General features: G+C 34.4%; 1 protein-coding gene and 1 non-coding gene across 2 annotated transcripts; one reads left to right on the top strand and one right to left on the bottom strand.

The window, feature by feature from the left end:
- Positions 1 to 371: 371 nt before the first annotated feature.
- On the top strand, positions 372 to 442 carry TRNAG-GCC (transfer RNA glycine (anticodon GCC)). The gene has a single exon. It is a non-coding gene; the product is annotated as a tRNA-Gly (tRNA).
- Positions 443 to 3,715: 3,273 nt separating this feature from the next.
- LOC143559777 (membrane protein PM19L-like) lies at positions 3,716 to 5,541 on the bottom strand. Its single transcript, XM_077048250.1, has 3 exons — positions 5,364 to 5,541; positions 4,713 to 4,890; positions 3,716 to 4,133 (listed from the first exon to the last, which is right to left on the bottom strand). The coding sequence occupies exons 1-3, from the start codon at positions 5,491 to 5,493 to the stop codon at positions 3,896 to 3,898; spliced, it is 546 nt and encodes a 181-aa protein (XP_076904365.1). The 5' UTR covers positions 5,494 to 5,541; the 3' UTR covers positions 3,716 to 3,895.
- Positions 5,542 to 23,773: the final 18,232 nt, after the last annotated feature.

The raw sequence follows: 23,773 nt of genomic DNA, 5'->3' as shown, positions 1-23,773 counted from the left end.
AATCTAGTTATCATTTTCCGTTACAAGCTACTCACATGTTAGAATCAAATTAGTAAGTGTTGTATGTGGATTAGTTTTTTAATTATTATAAACTTTTGCTACGAACTAACACTATACATGCTAAATTGCTAATCGTGTTAGTACTCTTTACCTTGCTAGAAAATACTCATGCTATAAATGAAAATACAGGTATCTTTGACAATTTAAATTTTACTTTGATAATATTGCATGAGTTATAGATTCTAGTTCAATATCTGAACATGAAAAATCGGCATCATTGATGTCATAGTGACAAAAAAACACGAAGTAAGAGACACTCTGTATTTGTCTTATTTTATACAAATATTTTTTAGTTTTAATAAAACTATCAAGCACCAGTTGTCTAGTGGTAGAATAGTACCCTGCCACGGTACAGACCCGGGTTCGATTCCCGGCTGGTGCACATGCTGTGATGATCAAGCCTGGCAATGGTTGGGTCCATTGCTCTACATCTAAGCTAGGCATAGGCACTTCTGAGCAACATCGTTTTTTTGTCTCACCACTAAATCGTTGAAACTCAAAAATATTTTTTGCCTAATATTAAAACAGTTCTTGAGAGATGCATCTTAGTAGTCAACTTTCGAACAAGTCCTATCTGTGATCGGCTTAGAATTCGACTATTATGTCACATGGGTATCTCTTATAAGATCATTTTGCGAAACTTAGAGCTTACACAATGCTCGACATTTCAAACACCCACAAATGAGGCATAGAATAAATAACGCCGGTGGTCCATGTGGTATGATCATATTGTGGTTTTGGTCCGAATTTTCATAAATGACATGCTTAGACCAACTGTTTACACAAACAGAAACATTGCACAACTGCTCTTAATATTATTTGGTAACTAGTTGTTTGACCCGCCGCGATGTTGCGGGGTCAGGTGCTTTCTTTTTCCGTATTTCGTTGTATACATTTCATGTTTGTTAGATCTAGGCTGCATATAAGGCGCTCGCATATATGTAAAGGATCAGCAAGGAAATTTTGTCAATTGGTTTCCCTTTCACATGCTAATAATAAAATACTTATAAATTAAATCTGGATAACATTCTTTATCTTGTTAATCCACAAACACCAAAGTTTACTAATATAAACTGTCACCATACACATGCAGTTTCTTTGCCATATATCCACAAACACCAAAGTTTACTAATATAAACTGTCACCATACACATGCAGTTGGTTGACAGCTTTAATCTTTTACAAATTCATCTCAAAGCGTGTTCGACTTTTAAGTTTAAGTTTAAGGATGTCAACTATTATGGTTGATCCCATAAGTCACCTGCTTTATGACTCTATTCTGGGCATTAGAAGGATTGATAGAATTAAGAACGGCTTTGGAATCTTCAAATTTGACCCATTTCAATCTGTGAAAAAAATCTCAATTAGCAACACGATTAACATCAAGATGCAATAAAAATTTTGTCATCGCCAAACTGCCCCTTTAACGAATTGAAATGCAAGCTGATGTTTTTTGCCTTTTATTTTTACTTGGGTTGACTTTTTAGTCAAAACTGTTTAGATGATAGTGTTTGATTTTGACGTTGAGAAAAATAATCTGGTAACTATGCTAATGTTCATTAAAGTGGAGCAGGCTTTGCGTTTGTACCTGTTGAAAGGCATATTTGTTTATTTTTTGCAGCTCCTTTTGGATCCAAGGTGTTCAGGGACAGAGCCTTTGGTTGTGCAGCGTTCTGTTATGCTTCATGGAAACTTTAAAAAAATAATTAAAGTCCTTTTGGATCGAGGTCCGGTACTGAGCTCATCCATAAATTAAAGTCCTACTTATTAAACCAAAAAACTTTAAAAAAAATTATAATAAATGTTTATATATTACCTCTGGAGTCATCCATCAATAAGTTCCGGTTTCAGCTGCTAGCTAATCCAGTTAATCAAAAGAGACCAACAAAAATGCCACAACATGTAAGGATATGAGTATGTAATTACAGTGTGTTCTTCAGAAACCAACGTCAGATGTTAATCCCACAACTGCAACAGATCAACTTAATTTCTAAGAATATAAAAATGAATGAAATTTACTTACAATCAAAAAAACTATATCAACCGCGAGAGGATTTCTTCACGGTTTGGTCTTTGCTCTGGTGGTGCCTAACAATCTGAAACAAACCATTTGACAACCTTAAAAAATTAAATCCAAATATTTTAAATTTTAATATGAATTGCATACTTGCTATTAAATTTCCCAAGGGACTTCCCGAAATTTCAAGTCGGGTTCCATCATGACCAATCGCACGAACCACCTGTAACAAAAATTATTATTCACAATTAAAAAAATATATATATAATAATCAGACGTGAAAAACAAATCCAAACACACTTACTTTGTCTTATGCAGCCCCTTTGTCAGCACCTTGTTGATGATTAGCCCCTTATTTTAGTGCCTGTGGAGCTGCAGCTATGAGAAAGTCAATTTACATATATGAACAACACACATATTCTCCAAATACATGTAATTACAAAATATGAATCCATATTAACCATAATACTATAATTACAAAAGACTCACGAAAATTGAACTGTATTTGCGTGTTGATGAGAGAGAGAGCAGCGAACCAACCTCAAAGTTGTCTTCTTCGTAATGCATCGACTTTGCCTATGAATAATCACCTATATTCGGATAGTTTATATGCATCGATAAGAAATCCAAACAAAACAAAAGCATTAAATTGACACTACATAAGACATACCATAGATGACGAAGCTCCCAACTACCTTGTTCCAGAACAAACAACAATCGAAGGCTGTACAAAACCACAGTAATCATTAGAAAACAAACAAAATAGACCAGAAATGCAGCTCAAAAAACAACAGACAATTGGCCAAGTAAATAAATAAAAAAGCAATATGCATTTGCTATGAACATAGTTTGACTCCAGATAATACCAAACCACAGAGACCTCATGTATACTAAATAAATAAATTTTACAACTATTGATTTGCATGTGTGAGTCAGATTGAAAAATAAAATACTTCAGTGGCCATCAAAACTAACCAATTACGTCTGTGTTATATAGAATAGATAAATACCATAAGTGTATACTATTTGTAGCTTTACGCAATACTGAAACCACAAAAAAAATGTACAATACAGAAATTTAACAGTGATTTCCTGAACGAATTAACTGACAAAAGAAAATCCTTCCAAGCATTTCATCAAACAACTAACATGAATAACAAACTGTTGGTCACTATTAGGTTCATGCAAAGCACCTAATTGAAAAACAACTTAAAAAAATCAAACATCAATTAAACAGAAAGCGACACTAAACATTGCGTCATACATCTAATATTAATTTATTAAACATCAATTAAGCAGAAAAAAAAAATTAAAAAAAGAAAAATTAGGGCTCAAACCAACAGCCGACAACGATGACGAAAGACAGTAATTGTATATTTATAAATAAATTAGTTAAGTACTCTGCCATGGTACAGCCCCGGGTTCGAGGTGCATCATTTGCGGTGATGATCAAAGCCTTGTGATGGTTGGGTCCATTACTCTAGATGAAATTTAAAGCTATTCTGAACATAATGTTATATGTCGTTTCATTATGCATTTAGTTATGGCCAGGTCACATAAATATTTAACTTACAGATGTATAGAATAAATATATCGTATATTTACGATTCACACTAAACAACTTACAGATGTAGAGTATATGTTGTATATTTATGATTCACATAAATAAGTTAAAAGATGCAACAGAGAATATATATATAAACGGTACATTCAGAAATCAGTAGAATCCAAACAAACAACAAAAACCAAATCCAACAACATTAAAAGATCTCGATCTCACAAACTCCTTAATTACAATATGAAACATCAATGACCAGATCAGACCCTGGTCCCCACAGGGGCCGCGGTTCCTTTGTAGCCTGTGTCCGCTCCATGTGTCCCCATTCCATACTCGTCCGTGTCACGGTATCCCGGCCCGTAGCGGCTGCTGTACAGTCCAGCATGCACCAACAGAACATATAGCAGCTCTGTCACGGCCAAGATGATGATCAACGCCTCCACTATTCGCAGTCTCCACCCTCTGTGTCCTCCTAAATTTATCTCCTTACACGCCAAGCTGCAAATCATTTTCATCAGTCTAAATTCCGACTTCTTTTTTGTTTGTATATTTTGTTTTTAAGGTTTTATTAATAACTTTATAAATCCGCCTAAGAAACACTGTATCTAAGGTGATGCATGTTATTAATAACATTATAAATCCACACAAAAATGGCTTTCAAGTCTATTTTAGATCTTGTATAATCAGCATGCACATACTTAGGTTTTTAAGGTTTCATATATATATAACAAATATTCTAGGTTTCATATAAAAATAAAGACAAAAGTTATTTTAAACTACCCTTTGTAAAAGGGTTTCATATATATAAGAAACAAGGCATAATATATTTTAAACAACACTTGTTTAGTTTTTAAATTGCAAATCCTTATATATAAAATTAAGTAAAAACAAAAGTGCTACTACAATCATAATTTATTTTAAATTTAATATATATTTTAATGCTTAATTCTCAACTAGTAAATCCATAGAAAATACTAAAGTGCTATTATTATTTTTTAAGTTTTATAAAAATTAAATTATCTCTGTCTTTATCCTGTTGATTTCTCAACGAATCTCACTTATTGAAATGAATGTTACCCGAAAGCAAGAACAGTAACGGCCCATGCAACCAAGGAAGAAGATCCGGCAGCCGCTAAGCTGTCGTTCCTCCACGCTCTAAGATGATTACCACCGGCAAACTTGGAAACAATACCAAGAACCGAAGCCAAAATTGCAAACTCCAAAAAGAACTCCGTGGCACCGTTACCTCCAAAACCTACAAATAAAACATCAATATCAACACTTATTTATATATCAAATAAATTGTTTACACAACCCAAATCAATATTTTTTAATTTATTTATTATATATATATATTTTTTTAAAAAACACCCAATTACATTAACTTATTTAAGCGTATTTATATATAAAAAAATTTGTTTACACACCCCAAATCATAAAAAAATAAACCCATATACACATATTATAATTGTTTTAAGCCCAATATTTGTTTTATTTTATTTTAAGGCTAAAGGCTCAAATTTTTCTCGCGGAAAATTAACGATTAAATTTAACAATCATTAGGGCCATTTAAACATATACTGTAATTGTTTTAAGCCTAATATTTCCTTTTTTTTTTTGGGCTAAAGACTCAAACTTTCCTCGACTTCAGCCCAAAAAAATTGAAGGATTATCAAGGCCAAATTTAACGATTATCAAAGCTACAAATGAATATATATATTAACTTACTTGGGTGGTTGGTCTGGCGGTTGATAAGCCTGTTAAGACACCAACTAGCAAACCCTAAAGTGATGAAGTACAACACCAAGTTAAGAAACAATAAAGGCGCCGCCATGTTTCTTCCCACTGTTTGTGCCATTCTTGGAAACTAACCAACTCTTCAGTAACAACGTACTTAAATAAAATCTTAAAAACTTAATGTTTATGTTTTAGCTAAAAGATGTAGTGATGGAATAACAAAAGGTGACGAAGGAATAATATATAGGAAGAGGAGCGGTGTTCGGTGGCAACTCTAGAGTGATACGTGTCAACTAGATCAGGATTTGTGCTTTGATGTACAGGTGGCTGGACACGTGTCAGATAAGTGATGAAGTGGGGTGTACGGGTATACGACGTCACGGTGGTGTTAGTGGTGATCATGAGTTAGCGGTGGGTGGGTTCGTGAAGTTTGTTTGGATAATGTAATGTAATGAATTATTGGTAACGTGTGATTCATAAAATATTGTATTTGTATTTACTGTTTTCTTATACGGTTTTTTGTTGAGATTTCGTGGGAAGTTGTGTACAATTTAATATTCTCATTTTATATGAGTACCCGGGGCACCGCGTGAATGTGTGATGGGTGCTCCATCACGCGTGATGCCATTTTGCACACCGCCGCCGCTCGTCTATCAAGCGTGATGGAGGTCATCTGCGTGATGGCCATCACTCGTGGTGATGGGTGAATACCAAGAAATATATCCGTTGGGGGGTGTGGGAGATGACCGTTGAGTTGAGGGTTGGGAAAATAAAAATAAAAAAAACATATTTTACCTATATAAATAACTACAATATACCTTCAAAACATACACAAATCCAACTCAAATCCAACTCAAAATCTTCTACCACACACACCATTTTTAACATATCAAATGGAGGGTTTTAAGAAACGTGGGTCGGGTTCAAAGAAAACCCAAACCCGACCAAAGGTTCGACAAAATCTTGGCGAACCGACGAGATTTCGCTTACAAGACGAACCCGACACAAACCAACCTTCCCAACAACAACCTTATTATCCACAACCTTTTCAACCGTCGGAAAACTATCAACAACCTTCCCAACAACAACGTTATTATCAATCGTCCCAAGACCAATCGTATCAAAACCGACCTTATATTCCACCTTTTTCTACCCAAAATTATCCACATAATGCTTTTCAAGCGTTTGGATCTCAACCGTCTCAAATGTCCGTCAATCCTCTAGACGATAACGAGGTTATGCATCAATTTGCAAGTGCTTTTCGTCACAAAGTGCAAAATTTGGATGAAGATAATTCCGCGGATGAGAAGCCGCATCAAAGAGGTAATCGGCGTTGGTTGGCCGATGAGGAGGTCGCCTTGACCAAGGCTTATTTACATTGCTCCGAATCAAAAAAACACTCAAACCAACAAAGAAAAGAAGCGTTTTGGAAACGTGTTAAAGAACATTTCTCGAAACTTCCCGGCGCAACCGAACGAAACAAGGATCAAATGATTGGCAAGTGGGGAGATTTGAATAAAAAAATGTCAAAATTTAATGCTTGTTACGTCCAAGATGTAACTATTTTAGTTTATTTATTTTATAATCCATTACTTTATTTTTATAATTTGATATATATATTTTTTCTAAAAGCTTTGTAGTCCCGAACTCCACAAAGCGGAGCGAGCGAGGTGACTATCATAAAGAACGCTTTGGCCGAATATGTCCAAGCTTACAAATGTAGGGATTTTCCCCACTTGGAAGCGTGGGAGATTGCGAGACATCACGCGAAGTGGGAACCGATTTCGTTGGTCGATTTGAACGGACCAACGGCTCCAAGGAAGAAAGGATCTTCTTCAAAAAGATCAAAAACTTCCGAGTCCGGGGACTACACAACGTCTACCGGCGGCTTATCATGCAACATGCCAAACATGAACTTGAACGAGGAACCCGAAGACAATCCCGACGAAGACATACCCACACCCACACAGCCGAATCGCAAGAAAAGTGGGGAACCGTCAAGATTTAGAAAGGAAGCGGTGGCCGAAAACTTCATCGAATACAAGTCGGCTAAGATGGCGGAAATGACCGAGACGAATGAGCGAAGGAAAGAGGCTCATATTTTAAAAATGAAACGTGAGGAGACGTATATCAACCATTTGAATGAAAAACAAAAAAACGCCGATCTAACTTTCCTCCTACAACCTCACGAACATCTTAAGGAACCCTTTAAATCGCTCCTACTTCAACGCAAACGCGATATATGAGACAAGTGGGGTTGGGAAGGGCCGTAGGTTTTTTTTTGTCGTTTTTTTTATTTTAGTTGTCTTTATTTAATGTAATCTTGTTTTTTTAGTTAATGTAATATTGTTTTTTTTTATATTTAATTTAGTATTTATTAAAAAAAACCATCACACACCATCACACCGCACCACCACCCCTGGTAAAAAACCATCACATGTGATGGATTTGGGGTTGGTGATGTGACACCATTTGATTGGGTGGGGTGTGTGATGAGTGATGTCATCACATCCACCACCCCTCTCCCCTAAATATACATTTATTCAAGAAATAACTTAATGTATAATTAATTAGTTAGCACTTTAATCATGTTGTTTTAGTAAGTTTAATCAACTTTATTAACATGTCTTTATTTCTATTTTGGTGAGATGATACGGTGGTTTGGGTGTAAAACAAAAGACAATGGGCCGAGTTCAATGACTCAATTCTTATAGTATAAAACATTTAGTTATTAAAAGAAAAGATAAACTTTATAAAAGACTAGCAAGTAGCAAAAGTATAATATAGACGTATGAGAGCCGAGTATGCAAATATATATAAGAACTAGTTTTTATCCCCCGTATTACATGTGTTGTTTTATATTATTTGTTTGAATATTTATATATTTTTTGAATTGTATGAAAGTTAATAATATACTTATGGTTTAATGATAAATTGTTTAACAAATAAATGAGATGTTATAACCCGGTTTAAAAACTATATGGGTTTGATGAGACCCAAAACCTGTTTATTTTTTTTTACTATAAAATCGATTTTTTAATTATAAATTATATATATCTTTTTTTTAAATAGATAATATATATAGTTTTAGTTTTTATATCAAATATTTGGTGAGATTAGTTTTTAATTTAATGAGATGTTATAACTCGTTTAAGAAATATCTGGGTTTGATATGACCCATACCCGTGAATTCGGGTCAAATTCATGAGAAACCTCCTTTAAAAATTAAGCAAATCTGGTGAGTCCAAAAAAGGGAAAGCGACCACATCGCGACACGTAGGATCTTTATGTTTTCGTTTATATATATTATAGATTACAAGTTGAAATCACACCGCCTCATCTAATCTAATTTCTTGCAAACCATACCCAACCCAAGTTGTTAAGACGAGACACCTAACAACTTTATTTCAAATAATGGAGGCCTTGAGTTCAAGTCATAACCTATGATTAAGAAATAAGAAGTTTCAAGTTAGGCCAAAAGATTAAATGAGTTTCTCCCTTATAATGGAATGAAAGATGATCTAATGAGTAAATGGTTCATTGTAATCCACACATGAGTTAAAAAAATCTTATCTAATTCCTTCTTTTTTTACTTACCTTTTAACCATAGGAAAGTGCACCCCTTGAGTTTGTCTAGTAGGATTCCTGACTTTTGCTATTGAACAAGTTATGATTATGGGATTTCCAAACTGAACATAGTGTTGTCAAATATTATTATTATTAGGAAATTTTGTATTTAATCTAATTCTAATAAACTTAGGTTCTAGTAAACATTTTAAGTCCAAAAGTGGAGCATTTCGTAAATTTGATTAGAAGTTTATAAGCTATAAAGGTCACATTCATCAAGTCCTTGACTTTTAAGGAAAGCATTAATATTCTTCTAAGGCTAAAATGTTGGTGAGGCATTGACCAATTGAGGAGGAATCTTTCATAGTTGATTATGTGACATGGTAGGGGTAGAAAGCAAGAAGATATATCTTAAACCACGACGCTTGATTGGTGAACCTAATTTTTTCTAGTATTATGTATTGAGAGAACTAGTTAAATTTTTGTTAAACTTGTATACGAAGGACTTCAACTTACAAGTGATATGCCAAGATACACAAAAGGCTATTCTTTAAACCATATCCTGGTTCTAATAGGTCGAGTTTCGTGGGCTTTAGACGGTAAACAAAAAATTGGCTATTCATTACGATACAATACTGAAACTAAATCTAAACTTAATTTCCTCAAATTATTATACGTAAAACAAAAAAAAAAAGAAAAGAAAATCTTTCAAAACAGAACCTAAGGTGATGTCACAACCCACCGAAATTAAAACAACTAATAAAGAGGCATACGAAAATAATAGGGTTCGATCCCTAGCAAGACATACGAACACAAAGAAGTGGACAGAACAAACTTTAGCCAACTTGCTATAGTTGATAGATTTGTTGTAAAAAATGAAACCAAAGTCATAAATACTAAAACAGTGGGTTTCTAAAAGCAAACTGTGGCACTGACCTTTTATCTTTATCTAAACGAGTGAACAAGCCGGCGGGATTGATGAAAGAACCCTCACCGCATATAGAAGGAAAGTAAAGGTTTATGAAAAATGTTAGAAAGTGGTCGTCTCTATTCTCATCTATCTTCTTTGAATCTATTTCCCATCTCCTTCTTTGTTATTGTTTGATTTCTCATTGTAATATTTCTATTGAATCAATCGAATCACAGTAGTTATTGCATAATTTGTTCTCCTTTTCGTTATGCCAATTTGAATACACAACAAAACCCTTTATAGAATTAGTTGACAGGTTTAGGGATGGTTGATTACTATGTAGTTTAGTTGAACGCTAAGATAGTAATTTCATAGTCATGGGATGATAGTTATGAGTGTAGTTAGAGACATATATATATAGTTTAGCCCTCCAAGCCTTCGTGACCTAGTAATCTAACACTTCGCAAAGCACGGGCACATCTACTTGTAACCTTGTAATCTGTATGCATACATACCTTCGTGAGCGCTGAGTTGACCCTCCAAGCCTTGAACGTGAGCCTTCATACGACCGTTCTCATCTTTGAGTTTGGCTACTTGTCCCATAATAAACAAACTTAAAATAAATATTGTACATACATTAAGGTGCTGTTTGTTTTTGCAGACATAAACTGTCTGTAAGCTGATTTCATCTGTTTTTATGTCTGCAGCTGAAGATGTGGTCTGAAGCTCTGTAAACTGAAAAAATAAGACTGTTTGCTTTTATAAGTTAACACTGTCTGCATAAACTGAAAATACAAACACATTAATTAATAAATTATTTATTAATTCATTAATATCACCAAGAAAGGGAAGTACAAGGAGTTCCAGAAGACGATGTAGAAGAAACTCCATTGTTACTATTCGAATCACCACCGCCACAAACGTCTTCGTCGTCGCCAGAAGACGTCTCCTCCGTCTCCAACCGTGACGGCGACGTGTCCGGCGTCTCAAACGGCGTATTTCCGGCGACCCTACTCTTTCTCCCGTTTTCCTCACCGTTGTACACCGGATTCGAAATGAATGGGTGGCATGGGCGATTAATCCCATCGGGACCGGAATGGCGGGGGCTCAATCGTTTATCGCGTTCAAGGGTTCCAACGGATCGATGACGGTGAAGACGTATAATATTAGCTCCTACTCGTCAATTGTTGAAGGGAAGATTGCGTTTGAAGTGCCGGAGGCTAGTGCTGAGTTTTCCGGTGGGGTGATGAGGATTTTGCGACGATGAAGTTGCCGGAGGCGATGACGGAGGTGAATCATATCTGGCCGGAGTTTATGGGATGCTTATTGTTGTTTTTGGATGGTTGGAGAGGAGGCAGCAGGAGAGCAGGTAGGGTGAAGATGTGTGAAGCAATAATTTTTAGCTTCTTTTTTAAGATAAAAGAAGCTGATTTCAGATCTTATCTTAAAAAAAAAAACAAACAGTCTTCATGGGTGATGTCTGCGCGCCTGCAGACATCACCCCTCCTGCAGATGTTTTAATCAAAAACAAACACAACCTAAATGTTTCTCAAAACAAATCAACATTGGATACCTTTAGGGATGCAACTTCGGTTTGTAAATCAACTATCTTCTTCTCTAACTCTTTGTAGTAATCATTTCTTTTCTTCAAAGATTCTCGTTTAGAGAGAATCCGTTTTTGGGTTTTCAAGGGCGATGGCTTCTAATTCTTCATTTAAAACAGCCTTCCTACTATGACGCTTCGGTTTAATTTGACTCACAGACCCTCTTTAATAAGTTTAACTAAGAGAAGGCCGGCAAATAAAGTAAAATCAAAACCCAAATTCTTACCGCTGTCGTGTGTAGACGCCGATTCCATACGCCGGCGTGGGCTTAGCCGTATACCCTATTTTAATTGTTTGATTTGCGGGTGTAATATAATAATAATAATAATAGAACGCCACATGTGAGATTTAAACTCATGACCTTCGGTTTCATGTTCTGTTACACCAAGCCTTGATCGGTCACCCTCCTCGCCATCACTTTGGGACGAATCTGTGGCTTGGTTACAATTATCACTTTCATCCAAATAGGTTAAAGACAAAAATACCCTAACATACCATAAAAAACAAACAATTGTTAATGAAGAATATGCCTATATTCATAAACCATAAAAGTCCACATGTATAAAAAAAGTTTTTGAATTAAAGTTGGTGACTTGTCCCCATCAAGTCACTTTATTACTTGATAAAGTTGTCATAATGTCTTATCATCGGTAAAGATTCTTTTCTTACATTCTAAAAAGAAGAGTTTTTACTTTTCAAAGTTCAAAGTTATGTTGGTTAAGAAGCATTAGGCTAAGGGGTGTGGGGTAGAGGTGCACAAATCGGTTTTTTTAAAAAAATCGGTTCGGTTATTAACCGGACCGGTTTTTTTCGTTCAGGAAAAAAACCGGTTCGGTTAATAACCGGACCGGTTAATAACCGGTTTTTGTGTATGAAAACCATAACCGGTCAAACCGGTTACGACCGGTTTGGGAACCGGTTAGGACCGGTTAATAAACCGGTTTTTTTATTAACCGGTTTTTTAATAACCGGTCTAACCGGTTTTTTTTTTTTTTTTTTTTTTAAATAATCATTATTTTTTCACAGTATAAACAAACCGGTAACTACAAGGCAAACCGGTAACTACAAGCATTAAATCGTTATCGCATATTCGTAACTCAAAAATACATAACTTTCATTTATAGCTTTTACATTAAAAATACAAACATTAAATCGTTATCGCATATTCGTAACTCAAAAATACAAACATTAAAGAATGCTTAGACACGATTACATTAACAACTTGCTGTTTCTTACTCATTATTTTCATCGCTACCCGATCCCGAGCTATTCCTTAGGTAATCGTCGTACGCGGCTTCTTCATCGGTCATTGGTTGAGTGTGTCCTTGATTGACCTCGTCTTCATACAAGCCCGCCTCATAGTCCATTTCCCCCTCGAGTGAGCGTTGATGTTGTGCCCTATCTAAAGAGTCCAAGTAATCCTTGTAGCAAATAGACATCTCTACAGCTGGTGGAGTGAGTCGAGTCCTCCTAATCGATATAACCCTGCCAGAAACAGAAAAAGCAGACTCCGAAGCTACCGTGGAAGCTTGGACTGTTAGTAAATCTTTGGCCATGGCGGCGAGGATCGGAAACTCATCCTCCTTACCTCTCCACCAAGCCAGCAAATCAAGACTTCTAAATTCATCTGGAGTCATGTGTTTCACAAAGTTGGTACCACCATACCTTCCAAGTTCACTGCTTGGGGTGTTTACCTTTTGACGTTTACCGGCGTCTTCCCAAATCATGTAGTACATCCCCATTTCAAGGTCGGTTTGGGATTGGGATTGGGCAACAGCTCTTAACGAGTCATGAATTTGGGAAGACGACCCGTATTTTGTAAGGTAAACATCATACATGTTAGACAAGGTGGTGTTGAAAGCATTCTTTAAAGTTTGGTTATAATAGGGGTTTTGATCGTCGTTTAACTCTAGCTCATCACAAATTTTTTCTATTAAAGCTTCAACACCACCAACATTTATGCAAGGGTTTAACGCAGCAGCACATGTCAAACCAGCGGGTAGTTGTTGAAAATATTTTCTAAATTTTTCTTTCATTTTTACACCCATATCAAAATAAGGTGCACCCCTACAATGAAGTTCACTCAACTTTGTGCACATGACAGCAATTTTTGGTAAAGCAATGGGGCTTGTTGGATAGTAAACCCCGGATAAACTAGTTGTGCAAGATTTAAAAATTTGAAGGACCTCCGTAACGATCTCAATCAATAACCAGTTTCTAGGATCGTACGGTGCACATTTACCCCTACTTGACATTATTTGATGAAACGCAATTAGTGATTCTTTTTGTTGGATGGCTTTCTCAAACATATCACAAGTCGAGTTCCATCTTGTTGGACAATCCCAATTGGGCCCCAACCATTGACAATTAGCTTCATCACAAAATTTTTTGTATCTTGAAAATGTTTTATTGTTGCTAAAAACATCTCGTATCATTCTTTTAAAATTGTTTCTTTGCGTTTCGATCACGTTTAACCCATCTTGCACGGCCAAGTTGATAATATGTGCAATGCATCGGCTATGAAAAAACGCTCCATCACAAATAGGTTTATACTTTAATTTTAAATGGCCAACAGCGGCCGTATTGTTGGACGCGTTATCAAACGAAATTGAAAAGATTTTATCTTCAATCTTGTATTGTCGAATGACTTTATCCAAGAGTTTAAAAATATTTCTATCCGTGTGCGGGTAATCAAACAATTGAAACGCAACGGTTCGTTTCATCATTTGCCACGACCCGGGGTCAACCCAATGAGCCGTCACACAAATGTATGAGTCGGGCGAACCATTAGGTACCGACCACACATCCGTTGTTAAGTTTACACCAGTTTGTAAGTTTGAAAAGCAGGAAATTAGTTCGGATTTAGCGTTTTTCCAAGCTTTAAGACAATCTCTTCTAAGGGTCAAACGACTTACGTGTTGGTAGCGTGGTTGAACATACTTTTGCATCATCTCCGTGAATTGAGGGTTGTCGAAGTGGTTGAAAGGAAGTGTATTTTGAATCACAAAGTTTGAAAACTGTTGACGTACCGCTTCAAGGTCGTACGTAAACACCGTTCCTTGATTCGTCATCTCCGGCTGCGAACTACTTCCCGATTCGTCCTTCAAGGCCTTGCAAAAGGGCCTTTGTACATGCGCTCTTAAAGTAGAGTTTGCATCTTTGCCATAAAACTTCAAACAATGTTTGCATCGAGCTTTTTGGGTACCGTTAGACATTTCGCATAGGTCGAAATGTTGCCAAACATCTTGGTTTCGTTTCGTGGGGATGACCCGAACGACCGTTTCTCCCGTGTTCGAGGCACCCATGTTGACGGATGAAGTAGCACTTTGGGAGGCCATGATAATCGACTACGAAATAAGAGCGTATGGAGTGGTAATGTGGTATAATTGAGCGTGAGATAACAAAATAATCGCGTATGTAATAAACGTTTAGAGCGTTTGGAGTTGTATAATCGAGTGTGATCTAACCAATACCCAACCTAAGCTATATATAGATGTTTGTGGGGGTAAAATGGGGAAAAAAAAACGGTCAAAAATTATAAAAAACGGCTATATGGCCGTTACTCAACGGGAAAAAACCGGTTTTTAACCGGTTAACCGGTTTTTTTATAACGGTCAAAAACCGGTTTATAAAAAAACCGGTTAACCGGTTTTTTAAAAAACCGGTTATTAAAAAAACCGGTTTTTTAATAACCGGTTATTAAAAAAAACCGGTTTTTTTTTATAACCGGTTATAAAACCGGTTTTGGCTCCAAATTGTGTAACCGATATATAAACCGCCGGTTTGTAAACCGGTCAAACCGGTTTACAAAAAACCGGTTTTCTTAAAAACCGGTTTCCGGTTTAAACCGGCAAACCGGTTCGAGGACCGGTTTTTTTGACCACCTCTAGTGTGGGGGGCTCTAATGGGGGCTCCAGTAGGGGCTCCAGCCAATAATATTATGACGTGTGGCAGAGAGAGAAACTGGATAAGGGGGGTGTTGGAGCCCCCGTTGGAGCCCCTGGCCCTGGTGTGGAGGGGCTCCAGCGGATTTTTTTTTAAGGTTTTTTTTATTAATTCTAAGCTCAACGGCTCTTTTGGGCATCCACACCATCTTTTTCTCTCTCTTCTCCCGCGACCACACTCACGCCTGCCTGGGGGCTCGCGCTCGCGCCCCGTTCGCGCCCTAGTTCGCGCCCCGGTGGTGTGGGGTTAGCGCCTGGGGGCGCGAGCGGAGGGGATCTCGCGCCCAGGTTGGCGCCCCACACCCCTCAGCCTTATCATCTCATTCATTATATTTTCTCATATTTTTAAATTAAAAATATATATATTAAAAATTAACTTCATCTCATCCATTATTTTTTTATTCCAATCTTAAATTATAGAAAGTTGTTAGAATTAAGTGTCATTTTAAAACACATGTTTTGTTTAATTACGCAATTTTATTAACGTGTTTGAATTCATTGCAAATGGCTACTTCACTTTTCTAAATTTTCCGTTACCTCACTTTTCTAAAACTTGCCATTTTAGTATTTTTTTTCTAACTCCCTCTATTTTTTTTGTTTAGTTAGGGGTAAATTGGTAATTTCGTTTATATTATTTGATTTTTCTTTTGAGCTAAGTGTCATTTTTATACATGTAGTTTGTTCAGTTATGCAACTTTAATACATTTTTTGAATTTATTGCAACTGGATACTTTGATTACTTTGAAAACATAGGCAAATAAAAAAAGACATTATATATTACATATTACAACTAAAAAGTAACTAAAATACATGATAAAAGATGAAAAACAACAATGAAATGTATACCATATTTTTTAGCCTTTTGTTCTTGATTGACAATTTATTTCTAGTAGCTTAAGATCTGAGTTCATCTTAGCCATTTTTCTTGCATTTTCTTCATGTGCATTGAATTTTTTTTCCACATGTTCATGTATGATAATAGTAGTTCTTTGATACATCGAAGGATCAAGTCAAATAATAATCCCACAGCTTCGCAACTCTCAATATAACATCAATTGAACACGTAGATGAACAACGGTTGATGGACCACATGGGCAAAACACCATATCGTAATTCACTGAACTTGAAGATGAACAATGGTTACGGTTTGAAAAATCACTTAGAGCGCTAGAGCACGTGAGGGGGGTGATCTGTTCATTCAGGGTTAGAAATTAATATTTAATTATAATATGTAATGTCTCTTTTGGTTTGCCTATGTATCCAAAACTATTCCAAGTATTCAGTTGCAATAAATTCAAAAAATGTACTAAAATTTTGTAACTGAACAAACCACATGTATGAAATTGGCACTTAGCTCAAAAGAGAAAATAAATAAAATTACCAATTTACCCCTGACTTAATGGACAAAATAAACGAGGTTAAAAAGTACTATAATGGAATGTTTTAGAAAAGTGAGGTAGCCATTTGCAATAAATTTAAAAACAGTACTAAAAGTCTAAAACACCCAAGAACACCGCCGACGGGCCGCTTTAGGTTGAAAGTTGGTGACGAATGTTTTGTGGGAAGCGTGTATGAGGGTGGGGCATGGGGTGGGAGATGATTGGTGGGTTTGTTTAGTTGTGTTGTTTTTAATAAATAATAATAATAATAATAAGGTAATGACCGGAAAAGACTAAATCCACTACAATCATTTTTTTTTGTCAAAATACCACTATGATGATGTGGCGTCACGTCACACACGCAAAACGCCCCAGGGGCTCCATGTCACACCCCGACTATGGGCCTAGGTGTAACACCCGTTAGTTGGTATCTGTTTTATAAAGATATCAGAGTTGAGGGTTTATTTTATCGGGAGTCTTTAAAATAAAATATATTTTTATAAAATGATGGGGTAAAATACCTGTTATGTTCTTTTAGCATAAGTATTTGAATAAAATATTATTATATTAAAAACTTAAGATTTAATACCCATTTGAAAATTCAAATACATGTATTTTAAAATATGCTTCTTTATAATATTCTTAAATAAAATATCCGAGCCACCAGATTGAATCTAATGACTCTATCTCTAATCTTCTATCATGTCTCGTTTGTCTATTCTAACCTTTCTGTTTTCCTAAAAAATGGGTTGGAAAATACGTCAGCGCACTGCCGGTGAATGACGTTAACTATGTTGTAAAATCTTTTCAATACCATTGTGAAATCAACAATAATACATTTGTGACACTCATTAGACACCCAACTTAATTGATTTGAATTACCTAAGTACATGTACAATTAAAACAATACACAAAATCATTTCTTTGAATAGTCGAATAGACTTCCAGAGGCGTATAGATGATTTGCATGGCCTCGGGAAAAGCTGAGTCACCATGTATGAATAGATCCAGACACATGTATACTTTTAATCGGAGTGTACGTTTCTTATTATTGTAACACAACGTTGTAAGGATTCATAGGTCCTATGCAAACATTTTGACTCTAAAAGAGTTTTTAAAAGTTTAAGGCGTATTCACCTTTTCTGTTTATGATCAGTTTCTGATACTGATTTTTGCTTCTGATTGTTACCTGAAACTTATAGTACAGGAATAACATTTGTATAAATATCTAGATCAACGATCTAGCTTCAGACATTTAGTTTGTTTTGTATAGCTTTAACCTTGATAAAATATTTGTTTATGTAAAACATTTTGACCTTTAGTCCCTTGGTTTATTTACCAATCATATGATACATATCTTGTTCATGAAGAAACATATATACTGAGTTTCTTCTTCAAGAAGAAACATTATTTCATTTATATCCTTTATATATAAAATTCTAGGTTTCTTAAACATTTAAGAAACATTATTTTGACTATAACTCTTGTATATAAAAGCTTACGTTTCTTATTCATGAAGAAACAATATTTTGTCTATAACCTCTGCTTATGAAAAGTAATATTATTGTTTAACTTTAATCAAGGTTCAGGCTATACCCTCGACTATGGTCTAAGCTATTATAATAACAATAAAATAATAACTTAAGCGGAACCCCTGCCTTACACGAGTATTCGGAGTTAAACGCTTAAGACTGATCAAGCATCACTTCTGCTCTATGTTGCATACTAGAGCTTAAACTGTCAGAACTTCAAAGCTTGGCACGCACTTCAAGGGTCGCCACACTTCTCAAGAAAAACTATGTGAAAATGAGTGTGTTTTGGTGTGATATATGGGAGATCAGAGATGTCGTCCACCCCTTTATATAGCAAAATTTCGTGACCCATTGCGTATCGCGATGAATCATCTTCACCAGATGTTGCCACGTGGTGGACAATCGTCACTTCGCCGTGGAGGCTACATCACATATCGCGATGGACCTTGGGCTGGGTGCATTGCTTAGCGTGACACCACCCAAATTAAGTCTTGGGTTCTATGAGGCTCCATCGCGTAGCGCGATGGGTTCAAAAATATGATTTTTCATTTTAGTCCTTTATCTTTGATGACTTGTCTCGTCTTGGCATAATTTCCATTTTCCAAAAATACTAAAATAATATGGCGGCTCTCAAGCGGTTCGCGGTGATGCGAGTGTGCAAAGTACGCCATCAAAGCGCCACATTGCGCCCAACGCCCGAGCTTGTACCTGTGCGCGTTGGGTGCTTTGCACTCCGCTATGACCAATGAGTGCATATTGGCATATAAGAATATTACTATGGGAACTCATTTCTTTATAAACAGCTTCCAAGTTTTGTAATCTTTCCATGTGAGATAAATTTCTCTCATACTTATATCAATGTGAAATGATTTTACTTTCTTCTTTCTTTCCATGTGAGATGAATCCATTTTATTATTTCCTTATTATGGGATGCTTCCATCTTCATATTATATATTTCTCATTACTTATTTTAGAAAAAAATTATATCCCTCAGCTTTGGTAAGTTGTCAAATTTGAACCGAAATTTTCAGGATTATACATCCTTCCCATCTTGAAATAAATCTCGTTCTCGAGATTCGTTGTCTAAGGATTGGTATTTCTTCTTTTTAGAATCTGACTTTCATATTCTAAGATTTATTTTGAAAGTTCGACTTTGTTTATTAACTCTCTACCCTTAAATGATAATGTTGGTCCATTAATGTTTTTCGAATTTGTTTATCATAATCACTGTGCTTTGAACAATTAATGTTGTTTTGTGAGAGTTATCTTTCAAGATTCAGTCTATTGAATATAGTCCATTACTAATCTAGATTAATTCTTATCATTTGATTATTTTTGTATCTTTACTCAATCTTATCTTGATATGATATCATCTTATCTTGATATGATATCGATTGTATATCTTGAATATTCTCAAGCTCTTTTACTTTGATTTTGATCAACAATATCTAATATTCTGTCAACTGTATTTCTTTAATGTCTTGTAGTTGACTAGAAAATTATTTTTCATAACATATTGTCTTTGTATATCTTCCGAACGTTGAATTTATCTTTTTATTCGTACTACGAGATTATAGGTTAAATCAACGTTTTACTCCCTTTTTGAAAACTTCTTTCAAATTGTTCGAGTTTGAATATTTGATTCGTCTTTCTTTAGACTTAATGAATATAAGCATTCTTGTGTACCGACAGATCGGTATGCTAATATTTTCATTTATAACATAGGGAATTAAATACCCTTCTTTTGTTTCAAAATTTCTCGTTTGAAAACGAGTTACAACTAACGTACAAAAGTTAAACTAATCTATCTCACATTCATTTAATATGATCTTGTTTTTGCTCTAGTCTTGATTGTTGTCAGATGTCTTAACATCAGTTTTGATTAAATTTTCTTTTCGGGCAATCGGCCTTAAAGTGGCCCGTTTCTTCACATATAAAACATACTCCTACCTTCTTTCGGCATTCTTCTATCATGTGTCCTACTCTTTTGCAGTATGCAAAATTTTCGGTGCCTTTTAGTCGACACTTCCCGACATGTTTTCTTCCACTTGTTTTACAAGTTGACTTTGGAATATTTTCTTCTTTTTCTATCTTCTCGAAATCTTTTAGTTTCTTGGTTCTTTTTCTTCCTTCTTTCCTTCCTCTTGATTCCTTATCATACTGTTGACTAAGTATCCGACCAATTCTATAGCCGAATCAACTGTTTGTGGCATATTAGATCGTACCATATCTCTTATTTCTCTTGGTAACCTATATATATGACGAGTTACTTTGCTATATTCTGAAGTAACTAGATTCGTCTTCTTTTAACTTTGAGATAACTTTGAGGTGCTTAAGGGCTCTGTATGACTGAGTTGGGTCAATTGGCGGTGACATTTAGCCATTGGATCTCCTCGTACAGAATACTTAGGCATTTTATGTTGTTGACATTAAAAAAAGTGGGCTAGATTCGTCTTCTTTTAACCTATAAACACGTGTTCACCTTGTATCACTTCAAAAGTTTTGGACGTTTGAATGTTCCTAGATAGTTTATTCCTTGACCAAATAGTAGACAATTTACTTAAAAGAGGATACAAATAATAATATAATTATATAGTTGACAATAAAAAAATTTGATATTTATGAATAACCGGGGGTTAATTAACCACACGCTGCAGCAAAGAGAAACTTGTAAGTTGTAAGGCTCGGTATCAATGATTTGTACGTAAGCATTCAACACATGGTTTTGAATAAAGTCAGAGCTGTCTTGTAGGTAAACTAAATGAGTTCATGTAACATTCGTTACTTTTCAAACCCGAAAACTCGACCCATTTTAAATTTTCGGTTTTGTTTCTATTTAAATTTATATTTTTATAATATTATTAATTAATCTCAATTTTCATTAATGTATTTTATGTGATCATTTCTATGCAATTATACATTTCACCACCTTTGTAGTATTACATACTCATTTGAACATTCATAATCAAGATCAAATATTTAAGTACATGTCCCATGCAATTTACTATAATTATTATTTAACTACAACTACTACTTGTATTTATTATTATTATTATCATCATCATCTTTTCATATGTTACTTAACTAATAAAAACTAATGAATGTTTTAATTCAATAAAATTTATTAAAATAGTTAAACCTTTTGAATACCCTATTAAACAATTTTTAATTTGTGTTTTAATTATATTAAATATGATTAATTTTCATAATTTTCTTAAGACATAACAACTCTATATTTTCAATATAAAAGGAGGACAAATCCTTTATTATTTTCACACCTCAATCCATTCTTTTCTTAACTTTAAGAGCACTAACAAGTAAGTTGTTACCATTTCAAGCATTTTATAGCTTTTGTTTTGATTTTATCTTGAATGTTCATACTTGTTCATAAGTTGTTCATCATGATCATGTTACTTTTATCATAAAAATATTATATTTTGGTTTTAAGAATCATTATGATTATGGATATCCAAGATGAACACTTTGATTTTTCTAAATCTTAGATCAAGCTTAGTTATTTTGCAAGAACAAAAATGAATATATATTTATCTAAATCTTATGATTCGTTGATCATCATAACTTATAAACTTTCTTTAAATAAGATTATTTATAAAAATTTCTTTTATTTAAAATATTTTACAATAGATATAACATACTTCATATCTTTGAATTAATAATTGAGTAAATTAATTATTGTTTATTTTATTTCAACATAACTACTATTTATGAGAATTAATTAATTATGTTACTTGGAAACAAATGTTTAATCATAAACTGTTATTAATATTATTATTTAATCTTATATTAATAAGTTATAATTATTTGTATACAAATCATTCTTCAACTAATAAACATCAAATGATTTATATAAACTTTATTCATTTTTGTTAAACTCATTAAAAATCCTCAAGTTCTCATTTACCATAAGTTAATTAACTTTATAATTCCGGTAGGTAGTCCTTGATTTGTTTGTATCTTCGTTATTATTTATAGTTTCATGAGATTCAATTGCTTCGTTTGTTAACTCGCTTTCGGTTATTTATTTCAAGTTGTCTCCAATATCAAATGTGAGTTTCTCACACCCCATTTTTTACCCTTTTTATATATTTTGGGGGTAGCATATATATCCTATCAAAAATGAAATTTATTTTATTTATTTTTACAAACTACAATTCGCATCATGGACTTGTGTGTTTACTTGTTACTTGCTACAATATTACGTGCATAGATTACGTCAATAAGTATGATCATACGCCCCCCTTTGCATCCATGGACCATTTGTTTCTGGTGGAAAATGGATTCCGATCTGAGTACGTTGGTGCAGAATCCCAACTGGAAAAGACCTTCATTTATTCTTTACACTTATGGACCATTCTTTCTAGTGTAAAGAACCCTTATGTGTTTTTCACAAGTTTTCATGGAATTATATGGTTTTTATATATTATTTCAAACTGTGTGAACTCACAAACTATTAAGTTAGTTGACATTATTTTATATATATGCTACATGTACTTTCATTAGAGGATGAAATGAAGAGAATACTAGAAGTTAGGTTATCTGGATAATAAATAAGAAGATGTTTGTTTTGTTTCTTTTCCCTTGTGTTTGTTCATTTGAAATAATTTGTGTACTTGATGCTTTGGAATGAATTAATAATAATACTGTCGCTTAATAGTGTCACATGTGTTTTGGGCAATCTGTACGTCACACTTAGGCGATTCCACTTTAGCCGGGGTGTTACAGTCCATGGATTTAAACATCTACTTTTATAGGGGCTTCATTTTAAATAGGAGTTATGTATTATGAGATTTTGAAAGTAGAGTTTTTTTTTTAAAAAGTAACTCATTGATAGGCTACAAGCTAAGGAGGAATTGTTTCATATCCATTATCATTGCATATCATTCATATTTTATAATTCTTGTATACTCTTTAGCACTATACGCATAAAAAAAAGAAAAGAAAAAGGCCTCAACAATTTAGTTAGTTTTGGGCCTCTAAGGACGTTGAGCCGACCCGGAATAAAGTTACACCGAAATGTTGATAGAAAGCCAACGACCACACGACATATTCAAAACTTTAAGGAATTTTATAAAACATACCAATTTAAAAGTTGCATGAAGAAAACAAACATAAAAACAGTGAAAAGACGAAACCTTGAAGCAGTTAACGGTCTGTACATTTGTGCTTCGACGACTTTTGCTGTATCCAATATAACTCAAATTTTAAATAAAGTTTACATAGAAAACTAGATAAATAAAATGCACACCAAAACAAATAAAATGCACACCAACACAGTGTATCCAAATTTTTTTAAAACATCATTTTAAAAGTTATAAGATAAACACAAAAGGCTATAAGTGTGCTTTGTGTCAAAATTTGATTGATAAAAAAAAAAAAAAAAAAACAAATGAAAAAATATAAGGGTTTGATCATTTTACTTAAAGGTCAAGAGGGGTTGTTCAATA

Source organism: Bidens hawaiensis, unplaced genomic scaffold (genome assembly GCF_021521415.1).
Source record: "Bidens hawaiensis isolate Kalapana, Puna unplaced genomic scaffold, B.hawaiensis_p1.1 tig00020037_1, whole genome shotgun sequence".
NCBI lineage: Eukaryota > Viridiplantae > Streptophyta > Magnoliopsida > Asterales > Asteraceae > Bidens > Bidens hawaiensis.
This window is presented reverse-complemented; position numbering and strand designations above follow the sequence as displayed.